Raw genomic sequence first — 14,976 nt, forward strand, 5'->3', positions numbered from 1 at the left:
CCACGGAATACTTCCGCATACGTGATGATTCCGAGAATGATTACTGTACAAAGACCTAAGTGGAATTCACAGTAGGCCGACATGCCTTGTCAAGAGTCGAGACCAAGGCCCGGATGGATACATGGAAGCTCGGATATACGTTTTGGATCCGGATCGTATGTATTCCGTACGCATGTATGCGAATTAGATACAGCTAATGTGCAAGTTTCTATGTGTAGACCAATGCTCGTGAACTTGTCTCTTTCTGCAGTGTTTATTTGCTCTGGTTTACGTATGGTTGACTTGTCTAAGTTCTATGAGATCTACTGGGTAGAATAAGTCCTCATTGAATGCTGCGTACATGAGCGATGTTCTTTATTACCTAAGATTAGGGTGCTCAAGATTAGATATTTGAGTGGACGCCTGTACTTCTGCAAGAGCCTATCAGACTAATATATGTATAGACCGAGACGCACAAAGAGCGCGAGATTTCCAGCTCGGCGTGGTTGTTACGTTGACCAACTGGGCCTTCTGATCAGTATTAGTTTGGGCCGGATATGATTGATTAACAAAAGGCTCGAATGTTTAAATGATAAGCCTAAACCCATACCGGACCGTTAATTTGCGCGGCGATATGGAGGTTCTGTGTCGGTAGTATGCAGAGTCGTGACTCAAAATTTTAAGTCCAGAGCAACATGCTGTACTCTTCTAAGTTATTTAACTCGCTGTTAGAGCTACATTTTTGGTAGTATCGTCTCCATCTAGTTTGCTTCTGCAGGGTGAGATGTAATATCAAGCCATACGTGATCGTGATTTCTTCGAGATCTTGGAGGGCCTAGCGTGCCAAATACCTAGATTACCTCGGAGTCGACCAATTACCTGATGGTTCTAATCCAGTTTAAATGTCCAAAGGCATCAGGATAAGACTCCGGCGGGTTAATACGCGTACCTGCCAACTGGTGTTGTTTCAGAAGAGGCGCATAGCTGATGTACGGATCTATGGGAAAAGTGCGTTATCATGATTAACCTAGATAGGTATGACTCATCCTAAACTTACAGCATTTTATCAACTTAGAGTGTCAGTTAATCATACGAAATAAAGAGTGAAAGTTCCTCAGGGGCCTATGGGAATTGCATAGGGCAGACGGAATTATGCGGATATATCCGGACGTACGGATGTACGGATGAACTCTGACAATCGTGGGAGAACGCGTCTTGGGATGTAGGTTAGTAATAAGAGAAGACATATTTATATGTAATTGACCTGGAATGGTATAGAGACATATTCTGATAGGCAGAGCACTTTGCAGTATATACCATTGTGAAGACCAGCGGCGTCCACTTAACTATCCTGAATACGAAGTCACTGGACTAGCAAAGCCCTAACTTGTCACGGCGAATATAACCAATACGAGTGACAAGACCGCCGGCAAAATGGGATCATCAAGCACCACACCAACGTTGTCTGATGTCGAAGAAGGAAATCCAGGGATCCAGAAACAGCTGACCCTTACATTTCGCAACCTCAATGTTCATGTCACAGCATCAGATGCGGCACTTGGCGATAACCTATTATCCGTGGCGGATCTACGACAGTTCTTTAATGGCTTTTTCAAGAATCAACGTCCAAAGAGGGTAATTCAAGGATATCAATGTTTTGAAGTTGCGCGGAGCTGACGACCTATTGCTTAAAGAGTATTCTGAAAGATGTCAGCGGCCAAGTTCGGCCCGGAGAGATGGTAGGTTCCAATTTGGTGCTCCATAACGTTTATGAATATAAAACGAAGTGAGAGAGAGGAAACATACTAATAAGTAATAAATATTAGTTACTCGTTCTTGGACGGCCTGGATCAGGGTGTACCTCTCTCCTTCGCGTTCTGTCTAACGACCGCGAATCCTTCGATGAAGTCAACGGCGAAATTCATTATGGAAGCATGGACCACATCGAAGCAAGACGATATCGACAACAGATTATGTTCAACAATGAGGATGACGTCCATTTCCCAACCCTGTCCGTCGACGACACTCTAAAGTTTGCCTTGCGGACGAAGGTCCCGCGGGAGCGACCAGACGGCATGGACAAGGCGAAGTTTCTCGAAGATAAGCGAGATACAATCCTTAACTCGCTCGGCATACCCCATACGAAGAATACAAAAGTGGGAAATGAATTCATTCGTGGTGTATCTGGAGGCGAGCGAAAGCGTGTATCTTTAGCTGAGGTTATGGCAGGACACGTAAGGCTCCACGCCTCTGTCCTCAAGATGAGCGAGCAATGATAAAACTAACTGCATATTCTTTTTTAATCTATAGAGCCCGATTCAATTTTGGGACAATCCAACTCGGGGTCTGGACTCTAAGACAGCCGTGGAATTTGCCCAGCTTCTACGCCAAGAAGCAAATGATTTCGGCAAGACTATCGTAACAACAACCTATCAAGCCGGAAATGTGATATACGATCAATTCGACAAAGTACTCGCTCTAGCAGACAGTCGAGTCATTTACTACGGACCTCGAGCTTTAGCTCGCTCCTACTTTGAGGATATGGGATTTGTCTGCCCCAAGGGAGCCAATATTGCCGACTTTTTAACCTCCGTGACGGTTTTGACTGAACGAATAATCCGTGAAGGGATGGAGGAAAAGGTTCCTAGCGGGACCAGCGAATTTGAAGCGGCTTACCATGCAAGCGGGATCTATACACAAATGATTGAGGAAATTGTGCCTCCAGAGAAGCTGGAGAATGAAAAAGATGACCTGATCACGGCGGTGACGAACGAGAAGAGAAAATCGCATATTCCTCGTGGACACAGTCCTTATACTACGAAACTAATGGAACAGATTGCATCATTGACTGTTCGGTAGGTACTAATTCCAGCCGGGAAAAAAGAAGAGAAGAGAAGAAGAGGTGACGGGTGATAAATGTTTGGTTACGACAGCTAATCAAAATTGTAGTCAGTTCCAAATTATGATGGGCGACAAGCTGTCCATGTGCGTCAAGGTCGCCTCTGCAATCATCCAGGCCTTAGTGTGCGGTAGTCTGTTCTACGATCTCAAGGATGACAGCTCGTCCATTTTCTTACGCCCAGGTGTCCTTTTCTTTCCGGTTCTTTACTTCCTGCTAGAATCCATGAGCGAGACAACGGCTGCTTTCATGGGCCGTCCAATTCTTGCACGGCAGAAGCGGTTTGGATTTTATCGTCCGACGGCATTCTGCGTTGCCAACGCTATTACTGACATACCCATCGTCCTAACTCAAGTCAGCTGCTTCTCGTTGATCCTCTATTTTATGTCTAATTTACAGATGAACGCTGGAAAGTTCTTCACATTCTGGATTATCGTCAGCGTAAATACGCTTTGTTTTATGCAAATGTTTCGTGCAATAGGCGCATTGAGCAAAAGATTCGGCAATGCCTCTAAAGTCACCGGATTGCTATCGACCATCTTTTTCGTTTACGGAGGTAAGTTACATTTCTTCCTTTGTTTTTGTCTTTCGCGCTTTGCTAACAAGAGATTTAGGCTGTAAGATTCACTTATTTGATCAATTCAGTCTATCAGTCTGCCCTTTTCAGATGTGTATGGAAACTAATAGTTCTGGTCATATAAAACAGATTTAATACCATTTTCAGACATGAGGGTCTGGTTTCGTTGGATCTTCTACCTCAATCCGGGTGCATATGCCTTTGAAGCTCTTATGGCCAATGAATTCCACGGCTTAGAGCTCGATTGCATTGCGCCGGACTATGTCCCCTACGGCAACGGATACTCTGACTCTCAATCTCCTTACCGGGGTTGTACTGTTGTCGGCAGCACTGACGGCGTGATCAATGGAGAAACTTATATCGGCGACCAATTTCATTATTCGTATCACCATATCTGGCGCAGTTTTGGAGTGATTGTCGGCATGTGGTTTTTCTTTATTTTCCTCACTTCAGTCGGCTTTGAGCTACGCAACAGTCAGTCAGGCTCATCAGTCCTCCTCTATAAACGAGGTGGTAAAACGCAGACTGTAGACGAAGAAAACAGTCCTGACGCATCGTCGGATACCAGGGTCATACTAAAGAACTCCGGCAAGCAGTCTACCTTTACCTGGAGTCATCTTGACTATCACGTTCCATTTCATGGAAGCAAAAAACAGCTGCTGAATCAAGTGTTTGGATACGTGAAGCCAGGAAACCTGGTGGCGCTGATGGGATGTTCCGGTGCTGGAAAAACGACGTATGCTATTTTGAACTCTGAACATAACCATAGCTAAGATGCTTTGTGGCTGACATTGTGACTTTTACAGTTTGCTAGATGTCCTCGCTCAGCGCAAAGATAGCGGAGAAATTCACGGCTCTATCTTGATTGACGGTCGTCCACAAGGGCTCAGTTTCCAAAGGACCACTGGATACTGTGAGCAAATGGATGTTCATGAACCTACTGCTACGGTTAGGGAAGCCCTAGAGTTCTCAGCACTTCTCCGCCAGCCTGCACATATCCCACGCGCGGAGAAGATTGAATATGTGGATCAAATAATCAATCTGCTAGAGCTGTCTGGTATCCAAGACGCTTTGATCGGAGGTAAGTACCTTCTGTTTGCATATCAAATAGTCTGTCCAACGCAAAATGGTCTTACTAACAGTATCACAGTTCCTGGGGCTGGTTTAACCATCGAACAGCGGAAACGAGTTACCCTGGGCGTCGAACTTGTTGCCAAACCCACACTTCTCTTTCTCGATGAGCCTACATCAGGCCTTGATGGTCAATCGGCTTACAACATCGTTCGGTTCCTGCGAAAATTGGTTGATGGCGGGCAAGCAGTTCTGGTCAGAATAATTATTTTGAATCACTTCACATTTGTATCTACTTCTAACTATGAATAGTGCACTATCCATCAACCCTCCGCCGTGCTATTCGATTCCTTCGACTCCCTAGTTCTACTTGCAAAGGGTGGTAAAATGGCATATTTTGGAGAAAGTGAGTGGGTTATAAAATTTCCAGAATTGGATGAATATTAATCTCCCATTAAACCTTAGCTGGTGAAGAGTCTGCTACTGTATTGGAGTACTTCTCCAAGAACGGCGCTCCATGCCCCCCGGATACAAACCCAGCCGAGCATATCGTTGAGGTGATTCAAACTAACCAAGAGGGAAGTGTTGATTGGGTCGATGTTTGGAACAAGTCAAAAGAACGTCAGGAAGCCATTGCTCACCTAGAATTCCTCAACAATGAGAATGCAGCCAAGAGCCAAGAGGACAAAGACCAATCTGACTATGCAACCTCGCACTGGTTCCAGTTCCGAATGGTCTTGCAGCGACTTATGATTCAGCTATGGCGGTCACCAGTGAGTCGTGTTCTTCTTGTTCCTAGTAACCATATAGCTAACCTTGATTGTTTTTGCCTGGTAGGATTACATATGGAACAAGATTGTTCTGCATATCTTTGCAGCTCTTTTCAGCGGATTTACATTCTGGAAAATTGGAAATAGCTCTTTTGATCTACAGCTCCGTCTTTTTGCTATCTTCAACTTTATCTTCGTTGCTCCTGGATGTATCAACCAGATGCAGCCATTTTTCTTGCATAATCGTGATATTTTCGAAACCCGAGAAAAAAAGGTTTGATATACTCTCTCTTTCCCTTCTCTACGTACACAGAGGGCTTATAGACTAACCCTATCACAGTCGAAAACATACCACTGGAGTGCCTTTATTGGCGCGCAAGTGGTGTCTGAGATCCCTTACTTGGTGATCTGCGCTACGCTCTATTTTCTGTGCTGGTATTACACTGCTGGTTTTCCAAACGCTTCCAGTATTGCTGGCGAGGTTTACTTGCAGATGATCTGTAGGCGTTTGCTCTCCGGTTATTTCTTTTTATATGTAGCGCTAACTTGACCGAACAGTCTATGAATTTCTCTACACTTCAATCGGTCAAGCCATCGCTGCTTATGCTCCTAACGAATATTTCGCCGCAATCATGAACCCGGTCATAATTGGTGCAGGGATGATCAGTTTCTGCGGTGTTGTCGTGCCTTACGCGGACATGCAGGACTTTTGGCGCTACTGGCTGTATTACCTCGACCCGTTTACCTACCTTGTGGGTGGTCTCCTCGGCGAAGTCCTCTGGGATGTGAAAGTGGAATGCACGCCGTCCGAGCTGGTGCAATTTGCAGTCCCCGCAGGCCAGACATGTGGTGAATACATGGCAGACTTTTTGTCGTCGGCTACCGGTTACGTTGTGGATGCAAACTCAACCACATCGTGCTCTTACTGCCAGTATGCCACCGGGGCGGATTATGCAAAGACATTCAATTTGAAGGAGAAATATTACTCCTGGAGAGATGTACGTTATATGCCATACCGACCCTCTCCGACCAATTACTAACTGCATCAAAACTAGGTTGGTATCACTGCACTATTCTGCTTCTCTTCCTATGCCACAGTCTTCGTAATGATGAAGCTCCGAAGCAAAAAGACCAAGAGTGCGCGATCTGAGTAATTCATATCTTCCAAGGCTTACGTGGAGCTACACATTTCGGTCCCAATGCGAGCAAACCATATCTTACGTTCTTACCATTCTAGTAACCGATTCTTCCTCACAGCTGTTGAAAAACTTGTACATAGTGGATTCCTTGTTTGACAACTAATAGGCTAGCGCATAAACACATAGTATAGGCGGTAGTGTCCTTCATTCAAATAGGCAATATCACGTATTAGATTTCGTCTAGACATACCGGATGCAGCCGTTGGATAAAGACTAACGAGCGTAATCTGCCGCTAAAAGGTGCATAGAACACTGTCGATATTGAGCTATATATAACAGCTAGTTAAGAAAGGTCTTATAAGACAATTCTTCGTTTGATATCCGACTATACATGGCAGTCAGATGTGGGGTACTGAAAGAGGATGTTTTGATTGATATCACGATAAGACGTCTCAGCTAGGCGAAGAGTATAGCCGCATTATCGATTGCGTTTACGCAGAAGTTCCTCGACTTCTTCAGGGTGTTCGAAACCTCTTTTTATTGCGCCGGAATGAATCGCAACTTCCACAGTAGCATTTGCTATCGATATAGTTGGCCCTTTTTTTTTTCGAGATTGATAGTGCAAATTTCGCATGAGCTTGGGGGTTGTCTTCTCTTCCTTCGTTCTATAACCTTCGCGAGTTCCTCTGCCGAGTGATATCGACCGTTGCGACGTGCGTACTGATAATGTCGTGACCGACGAAGTATCTTAGAATCGCGGCCTGTCCTTTGTAAATCAATAACCGCATAGTCCACTATTCACAAGCCTCGCATTTGGTGGACTCGTATCTTACCGTATTTTAATACCAGGGCCCACAGTTCAACGGCCGTGCAGATCATGCCCCACATTTATTTTGGGAGGCCTCAGGACATCCAAACTCGGCATTGTTTGATACGTTTGCAAGCCCTGACCCTTTTATGACCATTGATTATAAGATACTGGAGGTCTTAAGACATAAATGTAAAAATCCATTAAGTGAGTCATCTATACCTTTCAGAGATAGCAATTATATAATGGACTATCTAAACTTAACAAATTAGCCAAACTTCCATCCTAAGAGAAGAATTTAATGATATTAATAATGAAGCTAAGATCGCCGAGAAAAATTTAGTCTACGTAGTTCATGAACAATTAATTCCCTTTGTCTCTCATCAACTATCCAACGTCTTGTAGTATCCTCGTAGTAATATCTTAGTTGACACGCATCATATCTCGCTCACCAATGCATATCACATCGCTAGCCACAAGATACACAAATCGAAGTGCGGTAATTGCAACAAGCATTTTTGACCGTGGAGATTGGAGTAACTAGATTTTAAGTCGCGAGCATATAAGAACTCACGATCCTTCTGATTCCGAGCAAGATTCTTTGCTATTGGGCTATCGCGGTGGTCTGCCTTCCAACATGTGGGCACCAGCAGCGGCTGCCTTCTCCTTCCTCCCTCCTGTCTTCTTCCTCCTTCATATCTCCTACCTGATGGTGCTACTTTCTCCATTTTTTTGGCCAGTAAGTGTGCTATTGTGGTATCCAGGCTGTCAACTATCATGCATGGTACTAACGTACTACGTATCAAGCCATGAACACGTCAAGCCCACTGCTTTCTAAATTGCCGTTTGGACTTTGACTTTATTGATCTTCTTCGCTATCCAGACCGGGTTCGAAAAGTCTCTTTTCTTTCTCGGAAAACAATGGCGGAAGGAACAAGCTGGCATCACTTTCATTGACCTCAGCTGGTAGACCGTACGTGGATGGTGTGATCAATCTCGCTCACCCTGGTTTCAACATCACCAGGCGTGAGGTTGAACTACAGGTCAACGCGTATCTAACTACGAGATTTCCCACCCGACACAGAATATTTGTCAGTGCGATGTTATAATCATAAAGGTCGGAAAAGAGCATGAAAACCCGCCACCCCGTGCGAGGAAGCTTGTATAGGATTCACCTGCTCACAAAAATAAGTACAAACAGATTCTTTTCGATGGATCGAAGCTTGCTTGGCGCGTGATATACTCTAAGAGTTTTGGTCTTACTTTTAAAAAATAAATCCAGGTCCTGCATAAGCTATAATGACTCCTATAGTATTTTATTGGAACTCTCTATATATCCTAGAGGAAATAGCAATGGAAATATACTAGGCTATCGCAAGTTCAAGAGTATAAATCTCTAGATTCTTAAACAGTGGCTGCTCAAAAAAGGCCTCTTTAATGAATAAGTTCTGGAGGCTTTGAACTTTCTTGATCACCTCTTAAGGGAATGGCCATCTACCAAAATCATGCCGATTAGACGAGCCTTCTATGATTAAAATGAGCAGGGTCAGAATTCAGACAATTCCATTGATATTCGCAAAGGCTTCTACCAGGCCATCAGACCTGCTATGGGCGGCTGACTTGTTGTCAATGTCGACAGTGTTCTCTGCACCTTTTAGCGGCAGGTTACGCTCGTTAGTCTTTATCCGATGGCTGCATCCGGTGTTTTCTTATTAAATGTATCACGGACGTCGTGATATTGGGCATAATCATTCAACCTTGAATTATGCCCATTAGTAATTGTATCGCCCAAAGATTTCATTAACTAGAAACAATCTGAATGCATCTAGTAGCCTTCTACAGGCACCTATTGCCTCATTTTATCGGTTACTAAATATCGATCACTACCTTTTGTAGCTATGAAATTGGGTCATCGAACAAGAGTCAAGAATCCATTCCCATCCGCGCTAGAAACAGAGAATGTGACTTAGAAACATGTGTCAGGAGGTGGTGTTCTGTCGCCCTCCTTTTTCAACAAATACACGTAGTCGCCAATCGATCCATCATCACCGTGCACAAACTGCCAGCCCAGGGCAGTTTCATTGTAAATGGTCAACTTGGCGAGACCGTAGTGCACCTGGTCAAGGAACGCGGTTATGTTCTCTTGCTTTTGCCCATCGGTAAGAGTGCTGTGGCTTTCGACGTTGCCTGCCATGCCGTTGACGAAATGGGTGAGGGTCTTGCCGGGGTTTGTATAGTAGGTGTTGTAATCAACGATTGAACTGTTGTCAACGACTCCCTCCTTTGTGAGAGGGTACAAACGCTCATACCAGTGGATGTGACTATTTCACAACGTTAGTCAAGAATAGAGTAAAGTGGTGGAGGAAGAGAAACTTACGCTCCAATGTAGACATCAACCTCGTGCTCCAACAACAGATCTTGCCAGGCATTCTGGACATGTGTCATGTATGAAGCATAGGCAGAAGAATACATGGGTCTGTGGCTCATTGCAATGACCCATGGAGTCTTTGAGCGGTCGACCTTTTCCAAATCGGCCTTGAGCCACTGATACTGCTCATAGGCCTCGTTATCGTAAATGCTGCCATCGACATAACCAAAGGGGCCACTGTCAGTAATTTCGGTTTCGTTTTCTTGAGGAAACGTCTCGTTGCCAGAGAGGTCTCGAGCAAATGGCCACTCAGGGCTGTTAGCGTAATCGGTCTCGCCATCGAGAGCGATGAAATGTGCCAGACCGTAGTCAAATGAGTACCAGAAATTTCCAACACCGCCAGTCTCGTTACCAGGGTTCCAAAAACGGTGCTGGTAAGCAGTAAAGTTTCTATCGTGACAATCGGTTAGTCTCAGCGGGCGCGGTTAGGTACGGGAGCTTTCTTTACCTCTGGGAAGGAGGACAGCTATAGTACGTTAGGCCTTCGACAGGAGCAGTGCTGTTGGGCTTATCTTCATTCAAGTAGGCTGTCAAAACGTTGCCGGGCCCATCAAATTCAGCGCAGGCAGCATCGTGGTTTCCGGGAAGAGTCATGTAAGGAATTTTGGTAGTGACATTCGAAAGCCATTGCTGCCACAAATCCCAATTGCTCTCGTAGAGAACTGACATATCGCCTCCCTGGGGACCTCCTTGGTTGGCGGTCTCGCCTTCAGGCAGAGGTTTCTTGTACCAGTCCGGGATAGGACCGGGAAGCTCGGTGTTGGATCCATTGGAGCACACATCCCAACTACTCTGGCAAGGCAGGATACCGTCATACCAGTCCTACATCGTTGTTAGCTGCTTTCTTTCTCTTTTCAGGTTTCAATTAGATGGCATACATCGGCGTAACTAAGGTCACCTCCATGCCAGACGAAGGCGGTTCCTTCGTCGGTCGCCTTCTGCAGCTGCTGGAACGTACCACCGGCATTGGTGTAGCCCATGTCGTTCATGACGACCAAGTTAAACTCTCCCGGTGTACCAGCGGGACGGGAAGTCGTGAAGCTAAGCACATCGGATTCGGTGGTGCCATTGGCTGCGGTGATCTTATAATAATACTTGGTGCTTGGGAGTAGATCATGCAGTTGGACTTCGTGGAAGAACTGGCTGCACTGAGTAATGACAGTAACGAGGGAGCATGGAGGAGTGCGGTCATATCTATAACACCCATTCCAATTGGTCAGTTTAGTTGTTAAGTCTTACAAATGTGTTTATACGTTGCGTTATACGTACGTGTGCGAGTAACCGACGGTTTCGCGATCCAAGTGATGAGGATGAAGACCCCACTTGACCTTGGGGGGTTCTCCCAGTCCAAATGGAGTTTGGTAATGGATGTTTATGCCCCTCGGAAGGTAGGCCAAAGAGATTACATTGACATTGTTGGTGGGATTTTCGCTCTTGGGCTGAACAGCCGGAGGCTCAACCAGACGTGGGTAGCCTTTGCCGTTACCATTGACAGTTGGATCAATCCAGTCGCCTACGGGAATTGCAGGACCTTTGTAAGGGTAGGTTTCGTCGACGACGGGGACAGCTTGCACGGCATTGAAGGTTGTTGTCGCCGAGAGGGCGGCAAGCAACACGGAGGCAGTGGTGCTCTTCATGATAGCCAAGATGAGACGGATGACCTGTGCAAGACGTCAATGGCCCAGAGCTGCCAACTCAGAGAGGGAGAAAGGCATCGGGGGATGATCCGCTTATATATGCATGTACCGCGCACTCTGTACCTGGATCGTACGCAAAACTTAACTACTAACTAGCATGCTCCATAATCATATCGGAGCTCTCCGTTGCCTGAGCTATCGGCACGTTGGATTAGCCTTGCTGGCTGTAACGTTAGATGCAGCTTTAGCCTTATACGTGATTGCTGTGCGGGTGCTGATTGGCTCGGCAGAGGCCAACCGTCTTTTATATGAGATATGCCGCATGGGGACTAGCGGATCTCCACCGCAGGCGCACCGCAACCCAATCCTCTCGCGAAATAGTAGCATGTGCTGCAGCAACGGAGTAACCAGGAAACCCTCAAATTGTGATAGAATAGTACATATCCATGCTTATAATACATAGTCGCACTCCGTACAGAGTCCTACATGATCGAGGGAACCCTGCGGATGAATCGGGTAACTGCGTGGGACACTGGAAATATGGAAAACGATCGAACATACCCGATTGGCTATCCCGTGCGGGGCAGCTTCCACGTTCCTAAGTGGCTGCCGCATTTGCTCTTTCCATTTTGAGGAAAGTCTAACACCACGAGAAAAGCTTCTTTTGAGCGTATCAATAATGGGTCCAGCTTCAAAGTAATTCTCTGTTTTTCTCAAAATGACCGAGTCAAAATATACCTTTGAGGCTCAATTATTATATCTTACATAGCATATTATTATCTTGCAGTTAGGCAACCACACAAAGAACTCTCATTTGAAATATCAGCGGTGTCCGGAGATTGACTGTATGTATTATGGGCATGCTAGGGGTGCCACCAACAGATATGAAATGGATCCAAGACATCTCACATCCACAACCCCACGAGAGATTACCGAGGCATTTAAAAAGGAGACCGAGGGGCAAATTTTCACGCTGACAGCCTACGCGGAACTACACAGCATATGTATGAATTTGTAGAGCTTGACTGGCTGTTGGTCCTGTAAACACCACTCTGCAGCTTTGATTTGTGTAATGATAACCCAACTGTGAGCAAGCCAGTTTGACATATAAACGAGCAGACAACCAATCGGTCCTCCGATTGGTCAACCCGGGCGAGGTGGATTCTGCGTCTCTGAGTGGCCGCTGGAGCTTATCTAATACCGTACCCAGCCTCAACTTAACTAACCTCAAATAGTCAACTCACTCATTGAGGGGAAAAAAGTGACTTCCTAAAGATTCCTAAAGAAAGCATAATTTTGACGCTCAACTCCGGCATAATAACCAACCAGAAGAGCAAGGCTCTGTCCATAAGAAGGCGACAACACGCCTCCGCTGCGATGGCAGCCAACTAGCACTAAACAACAAAAGGACAACTTGACATGCTAGAAGCCTCCAAGATGGTTCCGCGCAAGTACGGGAAAATCATCTTGAACCCACCAACACCGTCAGAAATTTTGGAAGATGAACAGAAAACAAACACTGATGACGAAAATATCTGGTCGCCACTTCAAACTGCCTCACGGGATGGGGACTACGAGGGTGCACGTCAGCTCATTACATCATTATCTTCAACATCCTTACCAGATGTGGTGAACGAGTCACCGCATGGCTGGTACGGACAAACCGCACTTCAGGCCGCCTCTGCCAATGGCCATTTGAAAGTTGTCAACTTGCTATTAGACGCCGGCGCGAATGTCGATGCTCCAGGCGGAAACAATGGCGGCCGTACAGCTCTCACGCTGGCCGCACTTAACGGCCATCAGACTATCGTCGAACGATTACTTGAAGCTGGCGCTGATATTAATATCCCAGCACATAGATACGCGGGCCGGACTCCTTTGCAAGCAGCAGCGGAACTCGGGCATGTCGAGCTCGTAAAGTTGTTCCTAGATAAGGGTGCCCAGATTAATGCTCCGGCGGCGCATAATAACGGCCGCACTACATTGACAGCGGCTGCAGCAGGCGGATATAGTGAGCTAGTTAATTTTCTCATTGAGGCCGGCGCAGACGTGAATCCCCGGCTGATGCGATACAAGGGACTGACACCGCTGCAAGCAGCTGCTTTTGGCGGCTATCTGAATATTGTGGAGAGTCTGATCAAAGCCGGTGCGGATGTGAATGCAGACGGTTGCCATTACAATGGCTACACTGCACTGGCAGCAGCAGCTGAACAGGGACACGCTGATGTTGTTGAGAGGCTACTTGCCGCGGGAGCCGATGTGTTGAAGAGATCAGGGAATAAGAATTGGACTGCGTATCAGAGCGCTTATTTCGTCGGCCAGGAAGAGATAGCCACGAGGCTGTGGAAACTGGAAAATCTACAGAACGCTGCTGGACAGAGATAAATAGAATCTTAGAATTGAGTTATTTTATTGTCAAAGTTGGCATTCTATGACATCATCGAATACCAACACGTTGCTACTTCTAGTGAGTCGTGCCTTATCTCAGGCTCGTTATGAGAGTTCTAATCAACCAGAGGCAATTGCCTGAAGCTGTGCCTCATCGCCATTGAAAATATCTGAGTCCCCTCCGTAGGCATAACTATCCGAGTTCTGCCATATAGTCTGATACGGCCACCCACCCGGGATCGAGCCAGGCTCACTATTATAACTAGCCAACACCAATGGACACGTAGAACTAAACTTCTCTGAGTTCCCCGTACAGGTACTCCACCAATCATCCGTGGTATAAATCAACGGATAAGCACCTGTCGAAGATTGGTATGTGCCGACAAAGTCGCTGATCCAGCTCACCATCTCGCTGGCTGAGAGACCGTAACACGTGCTGCCGTCGGGATTGTATTCGATATCCAGCATTCCGGGAAGCGTGATGCCGTCGCTGGTCCAGCCGCCACCGTGGGAGAGGAAGTAGTTTGCCTGATATGCACCGCTGCTTTCGTCGGGATGCGCAAAGTGGTAGCCGCCGCGGATGAAGCCTGCGTCTGTGGCGCCGGTGTAGTGGCTGGAGAAGGTTGAGTCGACGTAGTCTGTGCCCTCGGTGGCCTTTTTTTTAAAAAAGATCTTTAGTATAGGAATCTATGAAGATTGACGATTTTAGGTGTACCTTGATGATGACGAATCGTGCGCCGGAGCTGTAGGCTTCGCTCCAGTCAACGCTGGATTGGTAGTTGCTCACATCGAAGCCTTGGACGGTTGCGCTTGCGAGGCCGAGGAGGGAGGCTGAGGCGATTGCCTTGCGCATTTTGAATATTTATCTCTCAATAATAGCAGACACTGTTCTTCCAATCCTTTAAGATGACTGAGGTAAGATAGACCTGTATTTAGCCCTCCCATCTACCAGTACTACCATACAACGTCGAATGGATCAACATCCATAGATCTAAACTAGTACTTCGAAAAAATCATTAGGATCAAGAACTTAAGCTCGTATAACCTAGGTGATTGACACACGTCACTCGCTTAAGATCTCTTGTACTTGAGATCTGCTTGGTCAATTCCTCGTTAACGTCGTATCACTACTCATAGCTCAAACATAAACCAAAGCTTAAGCGTTAGAAAAAAATCTATGCTGGGTACATGACAGTACGGATGCGGACATATAAAATGTCTTGCTTGCGCTCGTGCCTGTATTTTACAAGTAAATAAACGAAACTAAGTCATAATTGGAA

The 14,976-nt window shown here is 46.1% G+C and overlaps 5 protein-coding genes across 5 annotated transcripts; 3 read left to right on the forward strand and 2 right to left on the reverse strand.

Moving 5' to 3' along the window:
• Positions 1-1,413: 1,413 nt before the first annotated feature.
• On the forward strand, positions 1,414-6,450 carry UA08_03286 (hypothetical protein; the record flags this gene model as incomplete). Its single annotated transcript, XM_020265570.1, has 14 exons — positions 1,414-1,614; positions 1,674-1,718; positions 1,806-2,213; positions 2,290-2,834; positions 2,929-3,434; positions 3,603-4,191; positions 4,262-4,536; positions 4,606-4,781; positions 4,839-4,932; positions 4,992-5,299; positions 5,364-5,570; positions 5,637-5,796; positions 5,855-6,294; positions 6,352-6,450. The coding sequence occupies 14 exons, from the start codon at positions 1,414-1,416 to the stop codon at positions 6,448-6,450; spliced, it is 4,053 nt and encodes a 1,350-aa protein (XP_020121211.1).
• Positions 6,451-7,880: 1,430 nt separating this feature from the next.
• On the forward strand, positions 7,881-8,213 carry UA08_03287 (hypothetical protein; the record flags this gene model as incomplete). Its single annotated transcript, XM_020265571.1, has 2 exons — positions 7,881-7,982; positions 8,127-8,213. The coding sequence occupies 2 exons, from the start codon at positions 7,881-7,883 to the stop codon at positions 8,211-8,213; spliced, it is 189 nt and encodes a 62-aa protein (XP_020121161.1).
• Positions 8,214-9,209: 996 nt separating this feature from the next.
• Positions 9,210-11,308, reverse strand: UA08_03288 (Acid phosphatase; the record flags this gene model as incomplete). The annotated part of the gene is made up of 5 exons (XM_020265572.1): positions 9,210-9,564; positions 9,621-10,061; positions 10,120-10,493; positions 10,550-10,865; positions 10,941-11,308. 5 exons carry the CDS (start codon positions 11,306-11,308, stop codon positions 9,210-9,212), a joined length of 1,854 nt encoding a protein of 617 aa, XP_020121162.1.
• A 1,437-nt stretch (positions 11,309-12,745) lies between these two features.
• UA08_03289 (hypothetical protein) lies at positions 12,746-13,693 on the forward strand (the record flags this gene model as incomplete). The annotated part of the gene is made up of 1 exon (XM_020265573.1): positions 12,746-13,693. One exon carries the CDS (start codon positions 12,746-12,748, stop codon positions 13,691-13,693), a length of 948 nt encoding a protein of 315 aa, XP_020121096.1.
• Positions 13,694-13,816: 123 nt separating this feature from the next.
• Positions 13,817-14,549, reverse strand: UA08_03290 (N,O-diacetylmuramidase; the record flags this gene model as incomplete). The annotated part of the gene is made up of 2 exons (XM_020265574.1): positions 13,817-14,350; positions 14,412-14,549. The coding sequence occupies 2 exons, from the start codon at positions 14,547-14,549 to the stop codon at positions 13,817-13,819; spliced, it is 672 nt and encodes a 223-aa protein (XP_020121094.1).
• Positions 14,550-14,976: the final 427 nt, after the last annotated feature.

This window comes from Talaromyces atroroseus, assembly GCF_001907595.1.
Source record: "Talaromyces atroroseus strain IBT 11181 chromosome Unknown scaffold_3, whole genome shotgun sequence".
Lineage (NCBI taxonomy): Eukaryota > Fungi > Ascomycota > Eurotiomycetes > Eurotiales > Trichocomaceae > Talaromyces > Talaromyces atroroseus.